Source organism: Caloenas nicobarica, chromosome 25 (assembly GCF_036013445.1).
Source record: "Caloenas nicobarica isolate bCalNic1 chromosome 25, bCalNic1.hap1, whole genome shotgun sequence".
Classification (NCBI taxonomy): Eukaryota; Metazoa; Chordata; class Aves; order Columbiformes; family Columbidae; genus Caloenas; species Caloenas nicobarica.
This window is the reverse complement of record NC_088269.1, coordinates 6,030,284-6,055,219: the sequence shown is the minus strand read 5'-3', so window position 1 is coordinate 6,055,219 and position 24,936 is coordinate 6,030,284. Positions and strand designations below refer to the sequence as shown.

The window sequence follows — 24,936 nt, the reverse complement described above, 5'->3', positions numbered from 1 at the left end:
CCTGGGCTGGTTCCGGGCCGACAACCGCCGGCAAAACCCTGCGGAGACCCCCGGGACCCCGCTGTCGAGAGCGCAGCCCGGGGGCCCGGGCGGGAGGACGGCCCGGCGGCGACTACAAGCCCCATCAGGCCGCTGAGGAGGAGGAGGAGGGTGGGAGGAAGGCGGGGGAGGAGCCGGGAGCAGGCGGCGGGGCGGTGCGGGAGCGGCTCAGAGCGGCCGCGGGCGTTCGGCGGGGACTCGGCGGCGCGGGCAGCGGCAGCGGCAGCGGCGGCCGTCGAGGCGGCCGCGCCTCCGGGAGCGCCTCCCGCCGCCACCTCGGGGCCGGCCCCGCCATGGGGCGGCCGCTGTGAGCGCGGCGGCGGCGGGGCTGCGTCTCTCGCCCCGGCCGGGGTTCCCCTCCATTGTTCCCGGGAGCGGCACCGCGCCGCGGGGCTCCGGTGAGTACCGGGACCGGGGCCGCCGGGCATCGCTTTATGCTCCGTGCGGCTGGCGGCGGGGACCCGATCCGGGACCTGGGGACACCCCCGTCCCGCGGGGCTCCGCCGCGGCCGGACATGCCCCCCTCCCGGTGCACCCGTGGCGGGGCGGCTCGACGGCGGCCCCGGTTCGCAGGCATGGAGCAGGGGGGCTTCGGTTTGTGGGCGCTGGGGCTTTGCGGACACCGAGAGGGCTCCGAGTTACAGGCGCTGGGAGTTAGCGGACACCGCGGGGGCTCCGGTGTGCGTTGGCGGGGGCTCCGGTTCGCACCTCCCGAGGGTCGCGGGGGCCCCGGTTTGCAGCTGCTCCGCGGCTGGAGCCGCTCGGCGGGCGGCACTTTTGAAAGGCGGCGGGTCCGAGCCCGTCTTTCGGACCGAGCCGGGGCTGGAAACCTGCCTGCAGCCCCGGTCCCGGGGCGGGCTGGGGCCGGAGATCCCCCCGGGCCGCGGGGGAGCCCGGCCGGGGGCTGTTTTCCCAGTTGCTGCCTGGCCCCTATTCTCGAAAAGTTGCTGGGCGGGAGCCTCGCGGCTTCCAGAAAAAGATGGAAAAGGAGCTGGGTTTGGTTTTGTCTAAGATTTTTGGATCCTGGGGCGTTCGGTGGTCACCGGGGACGGAGGCACTTGGAATAACGCGGTCCTGGAGTTTGTGTTTCCCTTTGTGTTGCTGCCTGCGGAGAGGGGGGGACTCCGAGAGGCTCCTTTATCCAAACTCTTTGCGGGTCTCCGGGAATCGCTGTGGTTTGTACATGGCGAACGCGCAGGGAGTGCGGCGTGGCAGCCTCGGTGCCTGCGATATTCAGTTATCTGCTGGGCCGGTGTGCGCAGCCCACCAGCGCCCGGCTGGGTTTCGGGTGGCGGTTTTGGGGATTTTTGCGGTTGGGGCCGTGAGCCGTGGTCACAACCAGCTGACCTTGTGCGAGGAGGGAGCAGAGCGTGTCCATGTTCAGGTTACAGCCAGGAGCACTGAAGCCGCCTGGCGATTCTCTCCTCTGCCCGGATTGTTGAGTTACTGCCCCGTGTCTCGAGTGTCACGGCTGGCTGCTGCAGCTTCCTTCCCATCAATGTTTAAACCTCAACGGTGTGGTTCGCCCAACTGCTTGCGTTAATAAAACAGACGGGCTGGGAGGCTGCTAGTCTGCCAGGGTCCCGGCCAGAGCGAAACGGGGATTTGTGTTCAGGCGGAGGCGGTGATTTGCTCTGGCTGGAGATCTCTGGGTGCTGACCAGCTGGATGCGAGTGTGTGCAGAGGAGTGGGTGTGGGGGGGGGCAGCCACCCTGCCCAGCCCGGGAGATGCCGCAGGATGCGGACCCTGTGGACCCCGCTCTGGCTCGCAGCCATTTTCCCCACACAGGAGCACTTCCTCCCTTAATCTCTGTGGGGGCTGGCATGCACTGCTGCCTTTTCGTTGTGTAGCTCGGAGAGGATTAAAATAAATAGTCCCTGCCCTGGCGGGGTGAAGGCAGGAGCGGCACCGCTGCACGAGCAGCCCACGTGTGCACCGGTGGGCTCATGGCTTTGCCGCGCCAGAGGTGCCCGCCGTGGGACTGCGGGGAAGGGGCCTGGGTCGCTTTCAGGTGTGAACTGGAGCTCCCTGTTTATTTATCTGCTGAAAAATGCAGACTGATCTGGGAGCTGCATCGCCTCCAGTCCCGGCTGGTTTCCCCCTGGCGCTGCAGCCCCCCAAGCCTGGCTGCTGGAAGGGGCCACTCAACTGGGGCTGGGTCACAGATATTTGTCCCATCCCAGCGATTCAGCTTTCTCCCCCGTTGAGGACCTTTTGCTTCTGGGTTTGAAGGCAAATGGAGGTAGCAAAAACCCATCCAGCTCCCTCCCCAGGTGGGTAACAGACTCTTCAGGGGCTGTGGTTGCGTCCCAATGTCCCTGTCCTGGAGCAGTCAGTGGTACCAGCCTGGGGGAGGTTTTTGGGTACCCATGGATGCTCTGTAGATCTGAAAATCGAGCCCTTGGGTAGAGATCCCCAGATTTGAGGACACTTCTAAACCTGACCTGGTTTTGCAGAGATCCATGGATGAGGCTGGGCTTTCCCTATCCTCCTGCCCCATGTGCCAGGCTCCCCCGCAGCTGGACGCCCACAGCAAGCAGTGAACTGGCTGCCAGAGACACCCCGGGAGCTGCACGTCCTCGCCAGGCTGCAGCACCGATGCCCGGGAAGGGTTAACGCAGTGTGGATGCTGCACAGTTGGATATTTATTTTTCCAAGCATGCGTCTGCTTTAGGCATTATAGGTTTTCCCTATAGTTACATTTGCAGTTGTATTTGCTTTCTATTTCAGCAAATACTTGGTTCCTGACCTGAGGCGCAGGCTGGGGCAAGGAGAGGGGTGAGGGAAAGGCTTTTCTCCATGTCGCCCACGAATTTTGCCTTTGGCGTGCCCTTCTTCCCCAAGGGTGCCTGGAGGGCTGCTTGTGTTGAGCCTCAGAGAAGAACCGAGCCTTCTTCCCTTATTTTGGAGCCGCAGGGCATCTGTGCCAGGCAAGGTCTCCCGCCGGCAGTCGCCACCTCTCCGCCCTGAGGGACATGTGGCTGCAGCCCCCACCGAAGCCTTTCAGACCTGGGAGCTGAGCTCTGGCCCTTCTCCCTGTTGAATTTGGCCTTGCCCTGTTGTTTTTCTGCCGGCTGCCTACATGCTGGTCACTGGCGCCGAGGCACCCCGGTCCTCGCCTGCCCCCGGGACACTCTGACGTGGTGGATGCTGCACGGGCCAGCTCTGCTCCATTGCGGGGAGCCCCAGGCTGAGCCTGGGCCCCAACCCTGCTCCAGGACCCGCTCCTGCTTTTGGCACTTTGGGTGCATTCCTGGGGATGAGCCGTGGGGTGCGAAGGGGCTTCCCCACAACACTCAGCTCGGAAACGTCTGGCACCGGCTGCCACCCGAGCGGGGAAGGTCCCGTCTCGTGCGGTGTCCCCGGGACAGCTCAGCCCTGTGACTCACGGACGTGGGAGCAGCCAGAGGCCAAAGTGCAGCCCGAGCGGTCCCCGGGGACAATGGGGGAGACAGGTTGCACCAGGCAGCTTCTCCAGCACACACGGGCATGCAAAGGATGCGTGAGAGCATCTTCGCCAACGTGCGGGGTGCGTCTGCCCCTGGGAGGGTGCATGGGTGGGCGCACGGGTGTCCTGTCGCTGCTCCGAAATAGCTCCGTGGGTGTAATGGCCGGTGGTAATTGCAGGCGCTGAGGCAGGTCTCCGCGGGGCAGTTAGCCCTGGCTCCTCTCTCGCTGCTTCCATTTTTAGTTGTTTGAATCCACCTCTGAGCAGTAAATTGCAGAGTGCTGGGAGAGCGGGGACGGTGCCTGGCAGGACCGGACACCCACCCTGCCCGAGCCGCTGTCCTCCCGGGCAAACCGTTTCCTGTGGGGATGTATTTAAAAGCTGTATAAACAGGGAGAAGAGCCATGCTGTTGTTTGCACAGGTAGGAGCACTCTCCCTGCTTCCTCGTCTTGTCCAGCAGGCGCAGAGGAGCCCGGGGAGGCAGGGTCAGGTGCCATGGGCTCCCTTTTGCCTTGGGAAGGAGGGAAGGGTCTGCGCTGCCCCGGCCCTTCGGCATCCGCTGCTCTGAACACCCGGATTTCCTTGGGTGCTGCTGAGCCTGGTCAGAGGAGCGAGGGGATGCTCGGTTTGTGCAGGATGTGTCCCTGTCCTGCACTGTTCTGGAGCTGAGAATCAGTGGCTCAGTCCCTCCGGACCTCGGCACATGTCCCTCCCTCCCTCCCGTGCCGTCCCAGTGACTCCCAGCCGAGGGGCAGCCCCTCGCTGCCGATGATCCCTACGCCATGGAAATACGCTGCTGTCAAGCCCCTGAATCAGCTGGAAGGCGCCCGCTCTGAGGTGTATCTGGAGAAGGGCTTTGCCGTGCACCGAGCCAGCACTGACTCATTTTTCAGGAACTGCCGCTCCTGAAGGCTCTGCACTCCCCTCCATCCCTCCCTCCATCCCTCCCTCCATCCCTCCCCTCGGCGCGGGGCCGGCTCGGGAGGCCCACGCAGACGCTCCACATTAGGGCATGTTCCGGAGAGCGTGTGCTGTCGATAACAAAACCACTTAGAGACAGAAAATAATTTCCAGAAATACTGAAGACTTTTTTTTTTTTCCCCAAGAAGAATTCCACCTCCCCCTTCCAAACCCTGATAAATTGTTAACATTCAATAACTATTTTAAAGCGCGCTGCCTGGCGCCTGGGAGCGCTGGCACTGGGAGATAACGCCGGTGTTTGCTGGGTGCTGCTTTTCCCTGCCCAACTGCTTGTGTCAACATTTCGGGTCCCAAATGCTCCTGCGCTGGGCAGAGCTGGAGTGGTTGGGGCAGGGAGGAGGCAGCTGAAGCCCCCGAGCCTGCACCCTGGGTGCGTTTCCTTGGGTTGCAGAGGCTGTTTGCGGGGGGGTCTAAGCTCCCCGGGCAGCATCTGGTATTAAACTGGAGCCCCCATCCTGGGGGTTTCGCTCCCTCGCTGGGACAGGACAGGCGGCGGCCAGAGCTCCGGCGGACTGAGCGCGTGGGGAGGATGAGTAGCGGCTTATTACTCACTACAATTATTACTCATGGTTTTTAACAGCACATACTTTAGACAGATATCTGACAGCAAAAGGACGTGGTTGTTCGCCCGGCAGGTCGGGAGCGGCTCGGCACGGGGCTTTGGGGAGCAGGAGTTGCTCAGGAGAGGATCGGGGTGAGCTCAGGGTGCTCGACAAGGGCTGCGGGGCGCGGGGGTACAGCTGCACCCCAGGGTGCTCAGCCGGAGCCTGGAGGAGGGTTTGGGGATGGCATCATCGTCCACACCCTGGTCCTTCTGCTGCTCCCGGAGCATCTGCCGCCAGCCGGTGCGGGGCCGGCATCGCTTTGGCTGGACCAGGGTTGTGCAATGAGCTGGGCAGGGATCTCGCTGGCGAGCTCTTCGGCAGAGCCCAGGGGGACAATTAGTGACGGCTGGTGTCAGGACCCGTGTCCCAGGCTGCCGCCGAGGCGCAGATGTGTCGCGGGGGTGGAACATGGGGCTCCGCTCACATCCACGCTGCTGGGACCAGTTGGCCAGGGCGGCTGCTCTCGGGCTTTGGCTCCAGCATCCCCCTCGAACGCGTTTTGGCAGAGCTCCACGCTCCCGGCGTGGTGGGAGGGAGGGACAGGCGAGGGGAAGGAGGGATGAGGGCACAACCCCGGGGCGTCCTGAGCCGCGATCGGGTTCCGCTGGGTCTCCCGGTGCCAGAGCCCGGCTCTGATCCCTCCCCGCACGGAGCCGTCCCCTGGCACGGGAAGGGGACGGGGACCCGAGGGGACAAGCAGCTGGAGAGCCCAGCGTGAGAGCTGGCAGGGACCAGAGCAAACTGCGGCGTTGGCCCTGGAAACCGGGGGATTTCTCCCCGAATGGCCGCTCTGAAAACAGCTGCTGGTGGAAAGAGATCTGCCGCACGTGGGAGCGGGGCCAAGGCGCCGGCTAACCCCTTCGGCTCCGGGAAGGCGTTGCCATAGCAGGTGGCTGCGTGTGCCCTATAGATCCTATAGGGAATGGAAGGAGCCGGGGTTTGCAGCAGGATCTGTTCTGCCAGGCTTGCGCGGTGACATGGATGGCATCAGATTTTGGTCTGGATACGTTGGATTTGCCACAGACGAGTCTTGGGTCAGTCCTGGAGCACCCAGGGGTCTGGGCTGGGTCCCGATGCTGCCGGGGGTGTTCAGGGCAGAAGATGCTGTGGAAGCAAGGGACAGGGGCAGGGGTATGTTTGCAAACATCGTGCCTGCTGGCAGCTTGCACAGGGGAGAACTGACCCTTCAGAGCCCACCAGGAGCATCTCTCCTGTCCCGCAGAACATGCCAGGAGTGGGAGGTTATTTTTCATCCGAGCAAAGTTAAAGAAAACTAAGAAATTTCTGGGAGCTGCCACACCGAGATGACCCAGCTGGGGTCAAGGAGGTTTTTGTTTCCAAATTTTTGCAGTGTTTTGATCTGTATGGGAGTTCCACTTTCCAGCACAAATGAGGTGCAGGAAGAGGAAAGCAGGAGAGCAGAAATATCCCTTTCTGTATGACTGGCGTTTGAAAATTTCTCCCACCGTTCTGGGAAATTTCTCTGCACTCGATTCTGCTTCGCCAGCAGTTTTACTCTCGGCATATCAGCGCTTTCGTGCAGGAGAACATAACCCCGCCAGTCAGCGCTGGATCGCGCCGGGCTGCGGAGGGGTCTGCAGGGACCTGCCGCCACTGCTGGGGACACCGCGCTGTTGGGCCGGATGCTCCAGAGCATCACCCGCCATGGCGAGCGCGGCCCCGCGGAGCCGTGCTGGGACAGCGGGGGCTGGCTGGGGGGACGCGGGGGTGCAGCTGGCCCTGCCCTGACTCTGCTTTCCTCCCTCGCAGCTCGGAGGGGCTGACGGCCCGGCGGAGACCCCCCCCGCGCCCGCCCGGGGTCCCCATGGAGTGGGAGTTGCGGAGCCCAGTCGCCGAGCAGTAGCCGCAGCAGTGGGATGTTGACCTGGCGGTGCCTCATCCTTTGGGCTGTGCTGGTCACAGCCGCGCTCGCCGCCGCCCGCCCGGCCCCCACCCTGCCCGAACAAGGTAAGAGCAGCCAACGGGGGCTCCGCGTCCTTCGCGTTTCTCTGCCGGTGACCTGGCTGGTGTCTCTGCAGAAGAGGCAGAGGCTGGTGCGAGTTGCAGTCACGGGCTGCAGTGGGGACACGGACACGTCCCCCAGCAGCAGCGCAGTGTCACCCAGCTGCCTGGCATGTCTTGTCTGCTAAGAGCAATTTGCGTGGGCACGAAAAGCCTGTGCACGGCTTCAGCATCACCTGTGGGTGGTTTAAACCTGGAGGGAGATTGTGGCAAAAAATTGTTGGCTTGGAGATGGCTACAAAGCCCCGGGGGCTGTGTCCCTGGAGTGGGGACAGTGTGTGACATGGCACTCGCTTCCCTGTGACAGTCTGCAGCTTGGGACATGTGCGGAGCCTTTCCCAGCCCTGCTGGAGGCTGGGCTGCTCCCGGGCTCCGCAGGTGGGGGCGAGGCTTTGGCTGCAGACCCGAGGTGCTCTGGTCTTGCTCCCGGCTGGGGAGCACCCGTGGGACCAGCTTTGCCTGGGTGCAGCGGGTGGGCTGAGCGGGTGCCCTGGCCCTGGGGACAGCCGGCCCCGGCCGAAAGCGCCGCTCTGGCATTTCAAAGCCTTGGCCTTCCCCTCGGTGCGGCAGAGAATAAACAGACCAGGCACCGCCGCGCGGGACTTCTGACTTTCTGCCTTTTGGTTTTAATTACCCAAGAATGTCTGGTCTGTGGGGTACTGCTTTGCTTTTTAGGGCTAGTTCCCCTTCCCTCTTCCTCCCACCGAAACCCTGCGAGGCTGCTTGCTGGTGCTGCTGGCGCGGGGCTGGTGCTGCACGGTGCTGTGCGGTGCTGTGTGGCACCCAGGGAGCAGCAGCATTCCATGCTCGGTGTGAGCAGCGGGTCCCTGGTTGCGGGTACGTCCCGTGGGGTGGCTGGGGCCGTGCACGGTCCCCAGGGAGCTGCCGGCTCCGGAGAGGAGCCCGGGCAGAGCATCGCGCACAAGGACCATCTCCAAGATTTTTCCACTGGCATGCTCACTCCCCGCTTCTGTAAATAACGCGGTCAGCAGCGGTAAACATGTTTTTCTCGGGAGATTGCTCTTCCTGGAAGAGGTTTCCTGGCGGCGGTTGGGGTAGGGATGGCTCTGGTGCTGCTGGGAGAGCAGAGCAGTGCTGGCAGCCCCGCTATCGCGTTGGGAAAGCTGTCGGGGTGTTCGGGCTGAGGGCTAATCTGAGGAAAGGTGGGCTTGGGGTGCCCTGCAGCCCCCAGAGGGTTTGGGGAGCAGCGTCAGGAGGAGGAGGAGAGGCTGGAGAGGAGGGAGCTGGTTCCTCGCCAGCCTCATGCCAGGGCTAACAATAACCTCTGGAAACATTTCCCGACACGGTTCTCACCAGGGCAGCCCAATTAGTGCCACAGCAGGAGCCCGGCTGGAGCAGAGTCCGTTCTTTGGCTCCAGGGCTGGTTGGTGGGAACAAAATGTTCCCGGCAGGACACGCGGGATGGGAAGAGCCGCTGCGGGGCCAGGAGCCGCAGCCGTGCCACCGGCACCGTGCACGTCCCCGGCCGCCATGGGCTCCGGCTCCAGCCCTGGGGTCCCACGGGGTGCGCGTGGGGACACGGCTCCTGTGCCGTGGGTCGTCGTGTCCCCGTGGCCGGGCTCGCTGTCCTTCCCCTGCATCCCCACCGGCTCCCGAGCATCCCCGTGCTGGGGTCCCTCTGCCGCGGAGGCAGCGGCTCTCCCGGACTTTGTTGGGGATGTTTATGGGGTTTCGGTTTTCTCCCGGTTCTGAGGCTCTAAGCTCCCTCCTGAGGGAATGAATAATCCCTGGCCAGCGGCCCCGGCCTCGCCGCAGAGGAGGGTTTGCATGGCCGACCCGCTCCTCGTGGCGTGGGGAGGGGGCTTGGGCGCTCTGCCTTTGTCAGGGGCTCCCTCCCGTTCCTGAAAAATCTGCAGCAAGTAAAATATTAATGGGCACTTACTGTGTTTTATAGCTACCTAAATTTGGAGGTGGTAAAAAACCCCCTAGTTAAGGGGAAAAAGCCAAAAAATTTCCATGACCAACCTCCGTCGCCCTCCCTCACAAAGCTGCTCTTTGTCTTCAGGTTAAATAGAAACCTGCAGAAAATTGCCGAGGGGATTTGTTTTCCTCTCTCCTTGTCTGCTATTGTCCTCGCTGCTGCTCAGGCATTTCCAGCAGTTGGGGTCTGCCCCAGCACTCGGGGTCTGCCCCATCGCTGCCTGGGGTACAGAGCGGGTTTCTGGGGAGCGGGGACGCTGCCGTGTCCTGGGGGTGCTGCCGTCTCCTCCTCCTCTCCCCAGCCCTCGCTCAGCGCTGGCAGGAGCGTTGCACAGGAACCCGGGCGCTGCAATCCACTGCTTCATCTGACGTGCAGGCTGGGCAGAGTGGGGGCGCCCGGGGCAGCGAATAAACCCCCGTCCCTGCCCCAGGAAGCAACTGACGACCAGAGGGTGGGGAGGAGCTGCTGCCCCCCAGGCTGGCTGGGTCAGCAGGAGCCAGGGATGCCTTGAGCCCCCCAGGAAAGAGCCAGTGGTACCTCGCACCACTGGCATCCCCCTGCTGTGCATCCCCCAGGATGCAGGGATGCTGCTGGGGGCATCCCCCGGGCTGGGGGGGTCCAGCAGGGCCAGGAGCTTTTTAAATAAGAAAGAAGCCAATCCCCGCATCCCGGTAAGCGCTTCCTGTTGGGATTAGCGGGGCTGCCGGGCATGTGTGTGCTTTTTCTTCAGGAAATACCTTCAGAAAGCCCCGCTGGGGTCTCCAGGGCAACCGGTGGCCGCGGCCCCGCGCCCCCGCCCTCATTGTCCCCGCGCCGCTTTGTTGGCCGCTTTATTGCCATCACCACCGCCATCGCACCCGCCGCCCCCGCGCTCGGGGGGCTGCACGCTGGGCCCCTCGCTGTGTGTGTGCACAGACCTGGGGGGCGTGGAGATATGGGGGGGCGGAGGTTAATCTGTGTCGCTCCTCTCCCCAGGGTTGCTGCCCCACGTCCCCGTCCCCAGTGGGGCCAGTCCTGGGGGAGCGGGTGACAGTTATATGCGCTTGGTGACACTCTCCATCTGGCTGGTGCTCGGCTCTGCTTTCAGTTCCATTTCAAAGCTGGAATAAAGTAATAAAACCAGCGCGGGCTGCCCTGGCCGTTGCAGAGCACCTACTTTTTGTGCTGGTTTGAAAGCCGAGGAGCGATGTGCAGGGCTGGGGCATCGGGGCTCTGCCCCGCGGGACCCAGACCGGGAAACTGGGGCTGCCTCCCTGGCCCGAGGAGTTTGGGTTAAAGAGGGGACAGCACATAGTTTAGATGTGCCAGATCTCATGTCTGTTTTGCTGCTTTCTCCAGGCAGGCGAGCTGCTGGGGCTGCTGGTGTTTCGTTTGCTCTCCTCCTCCTTCCTTCGCCCTGTTTTGCTCAGAGGGGGCTGTGAGCATCGCTGCAGCATGGCTGGGCAGAGGGATCCCCCCGCCCCGGATCGCCCCTTGGTGCGGCGCCGGGAGCATCCAGAGCCCGGCCGTGCAGCGCCAGGGCAGGCAAGGGCCCGGGGAGCAGAGCCAAGCGTTTGTCTGGCCGATTAAACTTGTGCTAACGTGGCTGCTCGGGGCGAGCTCGCACCGCCGTGGGCGCAGCCGGCCGGGCTGGCGGCTCCGCGGAGGGGCTGGGCTGCACCTGGTGCCGGGCTTTAGGTTACAGAAAAGCAGAACATAAGAAAGAGATGTTTCAGGCGGATGGAGCCCAGTGATCAAACGGGCTCGCCCTCGTTAACGTGCGTGGGGTACATCGGTACCGCGGCTGCCCCGGCTGCAATCCCTGGTTTTGCAGATGCTGTGTTTCCAAGGGGGTTTTGGTGCATCAGCTGCCGTGGGAGCTGGGCTGCCCGATGCCAGCAGAGCCGTCCCGGCGGCCGCGGCACTGTCTGTGTGCCAGGGCGGCCCTGCAGCAGCACCGTCCCAGCCCACCCGAGGGTGAGCGAACCTGGACGCGCTCGTTAGCCTGTGAATTCGTTTGCAGGCTGCTCCCACCAAGCCGCGTTTTCCGCCTCATCCCCGAGTGCCAGAGATGTGCTGCGGGTGAGCAGAGGGCAGGCTCCTGCCTTGCCCTCTGCCTCCCCTCTCCCCTCCATCACGCTCGACGCCTCCGCGCGTCCCCGTCACGCTGGTAATGCAAAACAGCCTTCGGCTCACGGGCCCGGGGGAGGGGGCTGCTGCCTTTGAAAAGCGATCTGGCCACACGCCGGCGGCCCCCGGCCCCTGCCCGGGCTGCTCGATGGCCCAAGGAGCGGTGGCACTTGCGCGGGCTGTCTGGGGACTGCGCGATGCTGAGCCTGGCTCGCTGCATCCTGGAGCCTCAGCATCGGACTGGGCTGGCTCAAAGGTTTTCCTCACTCCAAAGACCTTTTCTACCCCCGGACCACCTTGTCCTCAGGCTGCAGGTCCAGCTGGGAGGCGTTTGCAGAGCAAGGGGCTGGCAGGAGCTTCCCCGCCGCAGCACGGCCGGTTTTCCTGCAGAGCTCCCCAGGCAGGAGCCCGTGGTGGCCCAGGGGACAGGCTTGGTGGGGAGGTGACCTCTGCGAGCTCTCGCACCGCCGCGGTGTCAGGGGACATTCGTGGGCAGCTTCAGCCACCTTCTGCAGGTTGTTCTGCTCGATAAGGAATGAGTTTATCAGTGTGTGGGGAGGGGCAGACCTGAGTGCCGAGGGGGCAGCGAGATAAGGGCAGATACGGCCGTGCCTGCGGCTCCGAGTTTCGCCTTGGTTTGGGTTTTGGCGGGTGTTTATCACTCGCTGACCTTGCTCCGTTTGAGAAGGGAATCAGGACGGACAGGAGGACGTTGTGTTACCCAGTCCCGTGGTGTTCGGACAGATGGCGACAGGACATCGGGACATCGCTGCTGCATTGTGTGCCTCGGAAGATGCCTGTGACTAATCACTTGAAACATAAATCAGAGCTACTGGAAGTGCCCATCCTGCAAGAGAAAATCAAGGGGAGAACAGGATTGCAAAAGCAAGACCTTTCTTCTGCCACCAAGAGACTCCCACCAGTCTTCACCTTCCATGTCAAAATGCTTTATAACGTCTTATGGATGGATCTGGAGCCATGGCTTTTGCTCTTCTAGCAGCCAAGGAAACTGAATTGTGCCCCTGAACTGTGCACGCTGTTCTCCTGTAAGCGCTCAGCAAAAGAAAAAGGAGAAACTCTCGAGCTGCTTGTAGATGTTTTCCCCATGAAACTTCTCATGAGCATGAAAAGGAGTGGCCAGAAAGCAAAGTGCAGATCAAGGTGCTGTAAATGGGAGTTTCTGGAGCGCTGAGCTCTCGTTTTTGGCAGCAGGGAGCTACTGGTGGGTCCGAGGAGGAGGAGGATGCTGTGGTGACAGCCCTGTCCCCATGCTGCCAGCCTGTGCTCCTGCCTGCGCTGGCCTGGGCAGGGCTGTTTGCCCGAGAGGGTTCGGTGCTGGCACAGACCTTGCGGGCGCAAGGACGAGCTGGGGAAGAGGCTGCGCTTGCCCGGCTCGGTGTGCACCGCGGGGTGGGGGTGACAAGGTGTGTGATACAGCCCCTCCGGCGCGCACTCGGGTGCTGCGGCCGTTTGTAATTGGCTGCTGTTTTGCAAATTGCTGGGTTCTGTGTGGATCCCGAGGGAGAGCTGTGGCTTTGCCCTTGTCTCTGCGGCCAGGGTATGGCCTGCGGGCTGCGTGCGCACCGAGCACCTCGGTCCTGGAGCCGCGGATCAGCTGGAGTTTGGAGGTTTCCAGGCGGTTTCTGCTGGGCTGCCCGCGCAGCGTTTGTGGGGATTTTCCAGCCCCCGCTCTGGACCCCTCCGACACGGAGCAGTTGCACCATGGAAACCTTCGGCCGTGCCCCTGCGGCACCGTTGGCTCTTGCTCCCAGCGCAGCCAGAGGTGCCGTGGAACCGCGGCGATTCCTGCCAGGATGCTGCCGAACAGCTCTGGCCCCGAGAGCTGCGTCCACAGCAGCACGCAGGACCCGGAGCCACATGCATCAGCCCGTGCTGCTCCTTCCCAAAATGATGCTCGTGCTGCATCCACCCTGCATCGCCACAGAGAGCCCCAGCGCCTGCGGAGCTGCAACAGCCCGAACCCTTCCTTGGGCCGTGGGATTCAAAGGAATGGTTTGAAACCCCGAGCTCTGCACCAAGAGCCGCTCGTTCACCCCCTCTGAGCTCTTGGGGACGGAGCCGTGTCTGCACAAGCCAAGAGAGACCAGCTCACGTAGCAGCGGGATGGAGAGAAAGGATCTTTGTGCTGCTCACACAAGTGTCACATTGGGCAGCAACTGCAGCAATCCCCGCCCAGGGGGGCTGCGAAGGGGACGCCGCGGCCGGCACCTGTGTCACCGGAGCTGCCCTGGGCTGACCTGTCCCCGCAGACCTCGCTCCTGCCCGCTGTCCTGGCGCAGCCCCCAGCTCTCCTGCCCCCGTCCCTGCACTCTAACTGGGGCGGGGGTCCTGGTGGCATGGGGACCCTGGCCCGCTTCGCTGGCTGCTGGTGCTGGGGATCCCGGGAGCCCTGCGCAGTGGCAGAGCCACGCAGGGCTTTGCGATTTGGGATGCTCCTGCCCAACCAGCCGCTGCTGCCTGAGAAATCTCAATTTGCCTGTTTCTCCCCCATTTCAAAGCCCCTGCCGTGGCATATGTGTGAGTGCTTTTGAACTCCCCGGCCGGGTCCTGCCGCGGGGGTGAAGTGCTTGGTGCTGCTTGGGCTGCTCGTAGCTCTGCCTCTGCCTCCCCCGCTCTGCAGCCGCCCCCGGGTCCCCCCGGGCTCACCGGAGCAGCCGCTCCTCGGAGCATCCCCAGCAGCGCATGGTGCCCCATTAACACAGAGCCGCGGCAGCAGCAGCAGCAGCATGGTTTCCTTTGGTCTCTATTCCTTTTCTCCTTTTTTTTCTCTTTTCTTCTTCTCTCTCCTAACCCCTCCAGCTCTGCCCAAAGCAAAAATCGAAGTGGAGTCCTACTCGGCCCACCCCGGCGACCTCCTCCAGCTGCGCTGCCGGCTGAGGGATGACGTCCAGAGCATCAACTGGGTGCGCGACGGCGTCCAGCTGGCCGAGAACAACCGGACGCGCATTACCGGGGAGGAGGTAGAGGTCAGGGACGCGGTGCCCGAGGACTCGGGGCTCTATGCCTGCATGACCAACAGCCCCTCGGGAAGCGAGACCACCTACTTCTCCGTCAACGTCTCAGGTTCGTAGTGGCCCCAGGCACGCGGGGAAGGGGCAGCCCCAGGGCCGGGCTGCGGAGCAACAAGCCGGCAGCCCCCGCTCGCCTTGACGCGCTCGCCGGCACCCACACCGGCCATGCATGCATCTGCCCGGTGAGTTTGGGCAGATTTGGGGTGCCCCGAGAAGCCAGCGGCGCGGCGCAGGGTCCCCTGCCTGCTGCGGTGCCGGGGAGCAGCTGGAGGTTGTCGCCGGTTGGTCTGGGGGGGCTGGGGGCTGCCGCAGGAGTGATGTGCCAGGGGGAGCTGAGGTCTGCGATGGAGTGTGAGGCTGGAGAAGAACAAGGGCTCGAGGTGTCGGAACGTGGGGCAATTCTGTGCCCGTGGGGTCTTGGTTGCTGCCCCAGAGGGGCTGGTGGCACCAAGTGTGGGACAGGACCCGTGCATGGACACAGAAATCACCCGCGGGCAAACTGCTGCACGACGTCCATGGCTGTGACACCGGGATGCTGGCGCTGCCAGCCCTGGCTGTGCTGGGGCCACGCACAGCGGTGTCACCCGGGGTCCCCGCGCCCCCCACCAGCGCTGCCCCGGCCACCCACTGGGCTCCGTCCCATGTCACCAGCCCACGGTGCTCCGGTCCCCAGCTGGTCCCGCTCAGGAAGGGTCTGTGCGCGGATGTTCAGCTGGGATGTCTCTTCTCTTGCAGACGCGCTCCCCTCTGCAGAGGATGATGACGATGAAGACGACTCCTCTTCAGAGGAGAAGGAGGCGGATAACACCAAGCCGAACCGTACGTGCGGGATGGGTTAGTCCCAGCTGCCCTGGCTTTGGGGAGGCGAGGGGGAGCTGAGGGCCCTTCCCAGCACCGCCCAGGGATGGAGAAAGGAACACCCGTGTCCGGAGCCACCCTCCGGCATCCCCACTCAGCCCTGCCTGGGTGTCCTCGGGTTAAACCGGGAGCAAAACGCTGGAGCCCCCTGTAGTTGGGGGGTCTGGCCGGGTGCCCCCACCACCGTGCTGACCCCCCCACTCCGCAGAGGCCATCGCTCCGTACTGGACCTATCCCGAGAAGATGGAGAAGAAGCTCCATGCCGTCCCCGCCGCCAAGACGGTGAAGTTCAAGTGTCCGTCGAGCGGGACGCCCAACCCCACGCTGCGCTGGCTGAAGAACGGCAAGGAGTTCAAACCCGACCACCGCATCGGGGGCTACAAGGTACGGCAGCAGGGGGGCCGGGGTGGTACAGCCGCGGGGGGCAGCGCCTTTCCCTGCCGGCAGATGCTCAATCCGGCTGGGTGCCCCTCGAGGGGCCGGAGCCAGGGGGCTCGCCTGGCGGCGGGAGGATGGGGAAGGGGCTCTGCAGCTTAAGAGGCACCGAGCCCCCTGTCCATGCAGCCCCCAGCAGGGGCAGATGGGCCCCTGTGCTATTCCCATTGCCAGATCGCCCTACGGCGGTGACAACGGCGGTGACAACGGCGGTGACCTGCTTCTGGGTCGTGTCAGCGCCGGGGGGAGGGGGCCAGCCTGGCCTTGCGGCTTCGCCTAATCCCCCGCGAGCAGAGGGCGGGTGGGCCGCGCTCCTCCAGCATCCAGGGCCACTGTCACCCTGCGGGCAGCCACAGCCGGAGACCCCCGGGTCACCCCACAAGGTCACCGCCACAATCCCCTTTCTTCACCTCCCTTGGTTTTCCGGAGCGGGGCTGCAGCCTGCCCCGGGTTTGTGCCCCTCGGTGCTGCAGGGACATGGCTTTGGTCACTCCATTGCCACTATTGCACAAACGGCATCCGGCCGCGGCCCTGCGTGCCACAGGCTCCAGCCAGATGCCAGGGGCACGCAGCAGGAATTCGGCCACGTCACAGCCCTTGGCCCTGCGCGGCACATCGCGGGGAGGGACGCGGGATCCCAGGGAGCTGGCAGCACCGCGGCTCCCCGGCCGGTGACAGCGCCGTGCCCTGGATAGCTAATGGAGCTGAAATGTGGGGCTGTGGAAATAACCAGTTTCCAGCTGGGAGGGAGGAATGCAGTGGGCTGGGGGGTCTCGCCAGGAGGAGCCGGAGCCGGCAGCATGGGGCTGGGCGCAGGAAAGTTGTCCCTGTGCCCAGGCGGGACCTGGGGAGCGCTCGCAGCCCCCTTGAGCCGCCAGGACCCGTCCCAGAGGACAACGCCTGGTCAGCAGCACTCGGGTCCCGCCGGGAGGTGTCCTGGCTGCGTGACGCCCAGGCTGCACGGTGCCCGCTGGCCGTGGGGAGCAGCGTGGGTCCAGCCCCATGGAAGCGGCAGGGGGAACAATGCCGGTCTGTTCCCTCCGCGCTGGGGCCACCGCAGAGGGGTGTCCCTGCGAGCCGGGCCAGCCCATCACGCTCGGCTCCCAACATCTGCTTCTCGGCACAGTTGGCTCGGTGCGAGGCTGTCCCGGGACAGCTGGGAGCAATTACAGCCCCTCCGTAGGAGAGGGGAAAGGTGACCTCAAAGGGAGATTTATGTCCTGGCTCTGCGGCGGGGGCCGGGGGCTGAGCCAGCTCTGACATGTGACCGGCTCTGTCATTGTCCCCGTGTCCCCAGGTCCGCTACGCGACCTGGAGCATCATCATGGACTCGGTGGTGCCGTCCGATAAGGGTAACTACACCTGCATCGTGGAGAACAAGTACGGGAGCATCAACCACACCTACCAGCTGGATGTCGTGGGTGAGCAGCTGGAGGGTCGCCCCGTGTCCCCCACCCTCCCCGAGCAGCAGCGGGTGCTGCACCCTGCAGAGACGGGGACAGGGAGTCTGCGGCACAGCCGGTCCCCGGGCAGGAGAGGCAGAAGGTTCACCTAACCCGGTCTGGGGATTTTTAATTGTGGTGGACATAATTTCATAGACCAGACAGAAACTTTTTCTAATCGCCTTATTAGCCATAATTCCCAGCTGGGAAGGCTGGTCTGAGCAGTTCCACATGTGGAGCTGCTCTAAATGCCAGTAAATGAACCATTAAAAATGTGATTTAATTTGATTACACTGAGCAAACTGAAGGGAACAGTCAGGGAGGGGAACAAAGGGGTTTGTTAATGCTGACTCACTGCGGTGGCAGCCGCTTTGTTAACAGCGGGGCCCTCGTTAGGTTTGTTTGACCTCTGACCCCCCCAATAGGTACTGACGTCCCTGTCCCTGCACCGGGATCTCACCTGTCCCTGTCCCCAGCTCCTCCTGGCTGCTCTGTCCCGCTGTGGGGGGTCCCTGGGGAAGGGGACACTGGGTGCGTCGGTGCCCACCCCAGCCGGGGGTCCTTGCCTCCCCCGGTAAGGTCCCCGTGTCCCCGTCCCGCAGAGCGGTCCCCGCACCGGCCCATCCTGCAGGCAGGGCTGCCGGCCAACAAGACGGTGGCCCTGGGCAGCAACGTGGAGTTCGTCTGCAAGGTCTACAGCGACCCCCAGCCCCACATCCAGTGGCTGAAGCACATCGAGGTGAACGGCAGCAAGATCGGTCCCGACAACCTGCCCTACGTGCAGATCCTGAAGGTACAGCCGGGGAGCTCTGGGGGAGCAGGGGGGAGAGTGCAGGGGGGCTGCCCGACCCCCCGGCTGCACACGGGCAGCGCGCCCCTTTGAGTCCCTAAAGGCACCCGCCGTGGGGCTGGGGGGGCGAGCACCACGCTGGAGACGGGGGGCTGAGCCCCCGATCCGTCCCGCTGAGAGCAGCTCTCCCTGCTCGCAGTGAGCAAACGGGCTGCGCTGCAAACCCCCGGGGGTGTGTGGGTGTCTCCAGCCTGTCCCCAACCAGAGGGGTGCGTGGGTGTCCCCAGCCGTGTCCCTGCCCGCCGGGGTGCAGGGATGTCCCCAGCTGTGCCCCTGACCCCCGGGGCACGTGGGGAGCAGGATTGCAGCCCCATGGCCGCCCCTTCTCCCGTGACCCCGGGTACCGGGGGAGCAGCGCCGGCGGAGCCGATGCCGATGCTCCGGCACTGCTGGTGCTCCGGGCGCTGCCGTTGGGGACCGCGTCCGTGTGACTCCATGTTGTTGGTCTGTTCCAGCACTCGGGGATTAATAGCTCTGACGCGGAGGTGCTGACCCTGTATAATGTGACAGAGGCGGAGAGCGGGGAGTATGTTTGTAAGGTTTCCAATTATATTGGCGAGGCCAACCAGTCTGCGTGGCTCACTGTCACCAGGCCTCTGGCCACAGGTAATCGGAAGGACGCCCGCTGGGGTGTTTCCTCGCACCGTCGCTCCCCGGCGGCGGAAAACAAAACTCTGGGCTCTCTGGTTTCTGCTGTGTTTCTGGTGCCACAAGCCATGGAAAAACACTCGGCAGGGCCGGCTGGTTTTGTGCTCTGTGTGTGTCCCCTGGTGTGTCCCCCGTGTGTGTCCCTGTCTGTGCTGCATCCCCGTCTGTGCTGCCCTCCTGTCCCCGTCCCCGTGTCTCCACCCTCGTGCCAGCAGCCGGCCGGCTCTGCCTGGGGTTGGTTTCTCCATGCAGCCCATGGCCAGCATGTTCCGATGGGCAGGGCGCTCAGTTTGGTGAAGGGTTTTTAACCAGCGTGTCCGTAGGTCGGCTGGGATGAGTGGTCATCCCGAGGGTCTCGTAGCAGGTCTGCAGTGGTCTCTGTCTGCTCCCCGGGGCTCTGGCAAATGAGACGGGGCTCTCCCTTCTCTCTGGCCTCCTTCCCAAAGGTCTCATGTCGTTTGCTTCTCCGTTTTTTGCTTCCATTTTTCCCTCTAGACGGCTGGCGTTAACACGACAGACAAAGAAATGGAAGTCCTTCACTTAAGGAATGTCTCATTTGAGGATGCTGGGGAGTATACATGTTTGGCGGGTAATTCTATTGGGATCTCCCATCACTCTGCATGGTTGACAGTTCTCGAAGGTATATACTCCTCTTCCTTTCCTCCCTCCTTTCCAGCGTATGCATCACGGTCCGGGAGAGAGCGTTTCCCCCCGTGGCTGTGGGACGGGGCGCGTGTCCCCCGCTGTGTCCCCCCTCGCCCCCCGATTGGGGTCTGTCCCCCGCTCTCTCCCTGGCCCAGACGATGCATACTCAGGGTATTTAACCAGGGGTTGTGTGTTGCTTCTGCTGCACTGCCGGGGCCGCTGTCCCTGTCCCCATTGATGCTGCTCCCCAGGCATCAATGCTGCGCGGACCCCAGCCTGATAACTCCACCAGGGAAGTTTTTGGGGCGCTGTGTGTTGGTGGCTTTTCAGCCAAAAACTTCCCTGTTATCAGGCGGTGCTTTGCCAGCCAGGTGTGCTCGGAGGTGGGACAAAACTTCGACTCCCTCTTCACAGCTCTGTCTGGGGCTCTGTTCTTTGGGGGGCCAGGTTGGGGGTGCTGCCGGGGGTGCAATGGCAGCTCCCACCCTGACAGATTCGCCGCGGTTTGCAGCCGCGCTGCACCATGCCCCGTGGCTGCAGCTGCTCTGAGCCGTTCGCGGCACTGCCACCTCCTCTGCCACCAGCAGCCACCAAAGCGGGGTCTGTCCCACAGCAGGGGGGATGGGACCCTCCTCCCCGCCAGCACGGGGGTCCCGCTGCTGCTGGAGCTGCTTCTGCCTGCGCTGCCCGGGCTCTGACAGTCGTTATCGGTAACGCCCGGGCACCGCTGCACAGCCCTTCCATCCCGCCATGCACAGGGTGACCCCCGGACCCCGGGGGACCTGCAGCTGGCAGGGGACCCGTTGCCCAGGGGTACCCGTGGTGCCCCATCGCTGGGGGTGATGCAGGAGCATCCCGAGAGCTCTGTGGCTCTGCTGCCACAGCACAGCTGGTGCTGCTGTCCCAGGGGACATGGCCACTGTCCCCCCACTTCACACCTTCCCCAGCTGACCCCTCCCCAGCCCAGAGCTCCATCCTGCCTTGGGCACGTCCCTGGGATGCGGCAGAGACATTGCCCAGCCGTGGGGCAAGGAGCTGGGGGTACCACACGGCTTCCCCACCAGGGTGGGTGCTCAGCCCCACTGGTCCCTGCCACACACTGCACTGAGGTCCCGGCAATGCAGAGCGTGTCCCCACCAAGCACGGGGAGCAGCCGGGGCTCCCCAGCCCCAGGGGCTCACGGGTGCTGACGCCCTGTTCGCACCGACCCAGCTATCGAGGACACCCCGGCCATGATGACGTCCCCCCTCTACCTGGAGATCATCATCTACTGCACCGGGGCCTTCCTCATCTCCTGCATGGTCGTGACCGTCATCATCTACAAGATGAAGAGTACCACCAAGAAGACGGACTTCAACAGCCAGCTGGCCGTGCACAAGCTGGCCAAGAGCATCCCCCTGCGCAGACAGGTAACAGAAAGTAGAGAGGGGGTTCGTTTGCACCTACTGCCCCTCGCAGAGGACCTGCCCTTGCTGGGGGGAGGTTTCAGGATGAGGATGATGGAGACCTGGGACCGTCTTCCCCAGCTGTGTGTGCCACCCTCCCCAGCTGGTGGGGACTGTCAATGGGTTCTGATGGGTTCTGTCCTGGCCCAGCAGTGCAATGAGCCGGGGGGCTGCACAGCCCCTCCTCGCCCCCCTGGCGGGGCTCAGTGGGGTACTGGGGGGCCCAGAAGGATTTACAGCAATTTAACGTTCCAGCAGAAGAGCGTGTGTTACACACCGAGGAGACAGGAGAACTCCCAGGCTGTAGATTTTTGCAGTATCAGCATGCCGGAAATTAATTAAAAATTACTTCGTCTGGGTCCAGCATGGAAGCAGCGCTGATGGGGCCCCACGCCTGCAGGCAGGGGGATGCAGGCAGGGGGATGCAGGCAGGGGGATGCAGGCGGGGGATGCAGGCAGGGGGATGCAGGCAGGGAGATGCAGGCAGGGGGATACAGGCGCAGGCAGGGAGATGCAGGCAGGGGGATACAGGCGCAGGCAGGGGATGCAGGCAGGGGGATGCAGGCAGGGGGATGCAGGCAGGGGGATGCAGGCGGGGGATGCAGGCAGGGGGATGCAGGCAGGGGGATGCAGGCAGGGGGGTGCAGGCGGGGGATGCAGGCAGGGGGATGCAGGCGGGGGGATGCAGGCGGGGGATGCAGGCGGGGGATGCAGGCAGGGGGATGCAGGCGGGGGATGCAGGCGGGGGATGCAGGCGGGGGGATGCAGGCGGGGGATGCAGGCGGGGGGATGCAGGCGGGGGGATGCAGGCGGGGGGATGCAGGCGGGGGATGCAGGCGGGGGATGCAGGCGGGGGATGCAGGCGGGGGGATGCAGGCAGGGGGATGCAGGCGGGGGATGCAGGCGGGGTTGGGGTGCAAAGGCTCCTGGTCAGCATCTCTCCGCAGCGCAGCACCCCGCGCTGCGTGAAGGTAACCCACGGTCCCCCCCGGCCCCCGCAGGTCTCGGCCGACTCCAGCTCCTCCATGAACTCGGGCGTGATGCTGGTGCGGCCCTCGCGCCTCTCCTCCAGCGGCACCCCCATGCTGGCCGGTGTCTCCGAGTACGAGCTGCCCGAGGACCCGCGCTGGGAGCTGCCCCGCGACAGGTGACATCCCGGCCCTGGGGACGCGGGTGGGAGCTGGCGGGGACAGCGGCGCTGCTGAGGGACCTGCCCCCCCTCACGGTCTCTCCCCCCAGGCTGATCCTGGGCAAGCCGCTGGGCGAAGGCTGCTTCGGGCAGGTGGTGCTGGCAGAAGCCATCGGCCTCGACAAGGACAAGCCCAACCGCGTCACCAAGGTGGCGGTGAAGATGCTCAAGTGTAAGTGGTGGCGAGAAGCGGGGGTCCCGGTGCAATGCCGCAACCCTGGCTGGGTGTGTGACACGGGGGGACCCAGCCTGCCCCCCCCGACCTCTACCTGTCCCTCCTGTTTTAGCCGACGCCACGGAGAAGGACTTGTCCGACCTCATCTCCGAGATGGAGATGATGAAGATGATCGGGAAGCACAAGAACATCATCAACCTGCTGGGTGCCTGCACGCAGGACGGTGAGGATGTGCGGGCCGGGGGGGCTGACACTGTCCCTGGGGGGACAGGACCCCTGTGCCGGGGTCTGGCCGCTCATCCCGCTGTCCCTCAGGTCCCCTCTATGTCATCGTGGAGTACGCCAGCAAGGGCAACCTGCGGGAGTACCTGCAAGCGCGGCGGCCCCCGGGCATGGAGTACTGCTACAACCCCGCCCGCGTCCCCGAGGAGCAGCTCTCCTTCAAGGACCTGGTCTCCTGCGCATACCAGGTGGCCCGCGGCATGGAGTACTTGGCTTCCAAGAAGGTGAGGGGCTCTCGGGGCGGGGGACGCACCCGGCGCTCCCAGCCCGTTTCATCGGGCGGCTTGGGGACCACCTGACGGCCCCGCGCTCGGTCAGTGCATCCACAGGGACCTGGCAGCCAGGAACGTCCTGGTGACCGAGGACAACGTGATGAAGATCGCCGACTTCGGGCTGGCCCGCGATATCCACCACATCGATTACTACAAGAAGACAACAAACGTGAGTGGTGGGGCCATGGCAGCGGTGCTTGCTGTGCCGGGGATGTCCCGGCATGGTGACACAGCCAACGTGGGGCTTTCTGGTGTCCCAGGGCCGCCTGCCGGTGAAGTGGATGGCCCCCGAGGCGCTCTTCGACCGAATCTACACCCACCAGAGCGACGTGTGAGTAGCAGCTGCGGGATGTCTGCTCCCTGTCCAGCGCCGCTGCCTGCGCCGCTGCCTGCATCTGGCAGCATCCCGCTGCCTGCATCTGGCAGCATCCCGCTGCCATCCCGTCCCGCTGCATCCCGGCCAGCACCTGCCGGTGAACACGATACACACCACGGCAAAGTGCACCAGCTGTGATCCGTCTTAATTAAATGAAAATACAGTTAGCACCAGCAGACAAAATACAGGAAGTTTCAGAAAGATGGACTCCATTTGAAATCGCTGTATCTCTGCATCCACGAACTGCCCATCAATAAAGCTCTTAACGGTGCGCACAGCAGGTGGAGGGAATGCAAAGCATTTATAAAAATGTTATGAAAACTCGATAACTCGTTAAACCGTTTATAAATTTTTGTGTGATTGTAACACATTGGGTCCATCTTTTTGAAACACCCTGCATTTTGAATCACGATTATATTTGGTGGTGGGACTCGTTTGCCTTTGTGAGTCAGCTGTTAGTGCTGGTCCATCGCAGCAGACTCCTGAGGGTACCCAGAGCTTTGCGGAGGGGCTGTCACCCCACGAGGGGTGTCATCCCTGAGGGGTGTCCAGCGTGTCCCGGTGTTTCCTGGCAGGTGGTCCTTCGGCGTGCTGCTCTGGGAGATCTTCACGCTGGGCGGCTCGCCCTACCCCGGCGTGCCCGTCGAGGAGCTCTTCAAGCTGCTGAAGGAGGGGCACAGGATGGACAAGCCCAGCAACTGCACCAACGAGCTGTGAGCGCGGCAGGGGACGCGGATGGGGGACACCAGCACCGCCCCGGGTGCAGGGGCAAATGTTCAGAGTTACTTGCCAAGCAGTTCCCTGCTAAAACATCAGCTCAACCCATCCACGATAATTGACACCTCCCTTTGGTATTTCCCGGCAGCGGTGAATCCCGGGGTGACCCCAGCTCAGCTCCCCGTGCATGCCCCTCCCGAAACAGCCCTGCGTCCCCCCCGGTGGACGGGCAGGCAGGGGCTTCCCTTCTTCCCACACAGGGGATTAGCCCTAGATATGCAATAGCGTATAAATATAGATAAATGTAATATATAAATACCTATAAATATACAAACGTAAATATATAAATACCTACAAATACAAATATATAAATATAGATAGCATATAGCAATAGCATCTTTAGCATCTTTGCGGGCCGCGGGCTCAGCCCTCACCCCCTCTGCCCGCCAGGTACATGATGATGCGGGACTGCTGGCACGCCGTCCCCTCCCAGAGACCCACCTTCAAGCAGCTGGTGGAGGACCTGGACAGGATCGTGGCCATGACCTCCAACCAGGTAGGAGAGACACGGCCGCCAGCCCGCGCCCCCCTCACCCTATTGGGATGTCCCCTCCCGGGATGTCCCCTCCCGAGCCCTTTGTGTCCCTCCCAGGAGTACCTGGACCTCTCGGTGCCACTGGACCAGTATTCCCCCGGCTTCCCGGCCACGCGCAGCTCCACCTGCTCCTCGGGCGAGGACTCAGTTTTCTCCCACGACCCCCTCCCGGACGAGCCGTGCCTTCCCAAGCTGCCCCCCCAGCACACCAACGGCGGCCTGAAGCGACACTGAGCGTGGCCCTGCCACCGAGAACTGCCGTGCCGTGCCACGCTGTGCCGTGCCATGCTGTGCCCGCGGGCTGCCGCGCTCAGCCATTGCAGGACGGGTTCAGAGACAAACCGCAGCATCTCCCGTAACCAAACCCACCCACCCCTCACGCTCCTCCTGCCGCCTCTGTCCTCAGCTCCCTGCAGCCCAAAGCTTTTGTTCTGGTGGGTTTTTTGGTGTTTCCTTTTTTTTTTTTTTTTAAAAAAAAAACCCGCAGTTTTCCGTGAACTCTGTGCTTGACTATTTCCGCTTGGTTAAGCCAAAATCCGCTCTGGTGGGCAGCACCCGGCCAGGGCACCGGCCACCCAGCCCAGGACAGCAGGTCCTGGCAGAGCGTGGAGAGCCCGGCTTAGCTGGGCTTAGCTGCGCCTTGGAGAACTCGCTAAGCCGAGACCAGCGCCGGGTTCTGCGGCCACGCAAGCTGGGGGTGTGCCAGGAATCCCATTGGTGTGCCGGGAACCTGCCGGCGTGCCAGGTATCCCATTGGTGTGCCGGGAACCTGCCGGCGTGCCAGGTATCCCATTGGTGTGCCGGGAACCCCGCCAACGGGCCGGGAA

The 24,936-nt window shown here is 63.6% G+C and overlaps 1 protein-coding gene across 4 annotated transcripts; it reads left to right on the top strand.

The window, feature by feature from the left end:
- Window positions 1-224: 224 nt before the first annotated feature.
- On the top strand, window positions 225-24,438 carry FGFR1 (fibroblast growth factor receptor 1). 4 transcript variants are annotated; one of them, XM_065651559.1, is made up of 18 exons: window positions 225-437; window positions 6,846-7,043; window positions 13,969-14,232; window positions 14,916-14,999; window positions 15,247-15,422; window positions 16,771-16,894; window positions 17,518-17,708; window positions 18,909-19,053; window positions 20,271-20,467; window positions 21,505-21,650; window positions 21,743-21,864; window positions 21,980-22,090; window positions 22,183-22,373; window positions 22,468-22,590; window positions 22,682-22,752; window positions 23,373-23,510; window positions 23,965-24,070; window positions 24,167-24,438. In XM_065651559.1, the coding sequence occupies exons 2-18, from the start codon at window positions 6,953-6,955 to the stop codon at window positions 24,341-24,343; spliced, it is 2,457 nt and encodes an 818-aa protein (XP_065507631.1). In that variant the 5' UTR covers window positions 225-437; window positions 6,846-6,952; the 3' UTR covers window positions 24,344-24,438. The 4 variants fall into 4 exon arrangements, with proteins under 4 accessions (XP_065507631.1, XP_065507630.1, XP_065507633.1 ...); XM_065651558.1 differs by having other exon boundaries at window positions 20,271-20,474; window positions 21,506-21,650; XM_065651561.1 differs by lacking the exon at window positions 13,969-14,232.
- Window positions 24,439-24,936: the final 498 nt, after the last annotated feature.

What these genes read in the sequence shown, in the direction of transcription:
- FGFR1 (XM_065651558.1), top strand. Translation starts at nt 6,953, where the DNA reads ATGTTGACCTGGCGGTGCCTCATCCTTTGGGCTGTGCTGGTCACAGCC. An exon ending in TACACCCACCAGAGCGACGT is followed by an intron (nt 22,753 to 23,372) that starts GTGAGTAGCAGC and finishes GTTTCCTGGCAG; the next exon opens with GTGGTCCTTCGGCGTGCTGC. An exon ending in TGGCCATGACCTCCAACCAG is followed by an intron (nt 24,071 to 24,166) that starts GTAGGAGAGACA and finishes TGTCCCTCCCAG; the next exon opens with GAGTACCTGGACCTCTCGGT.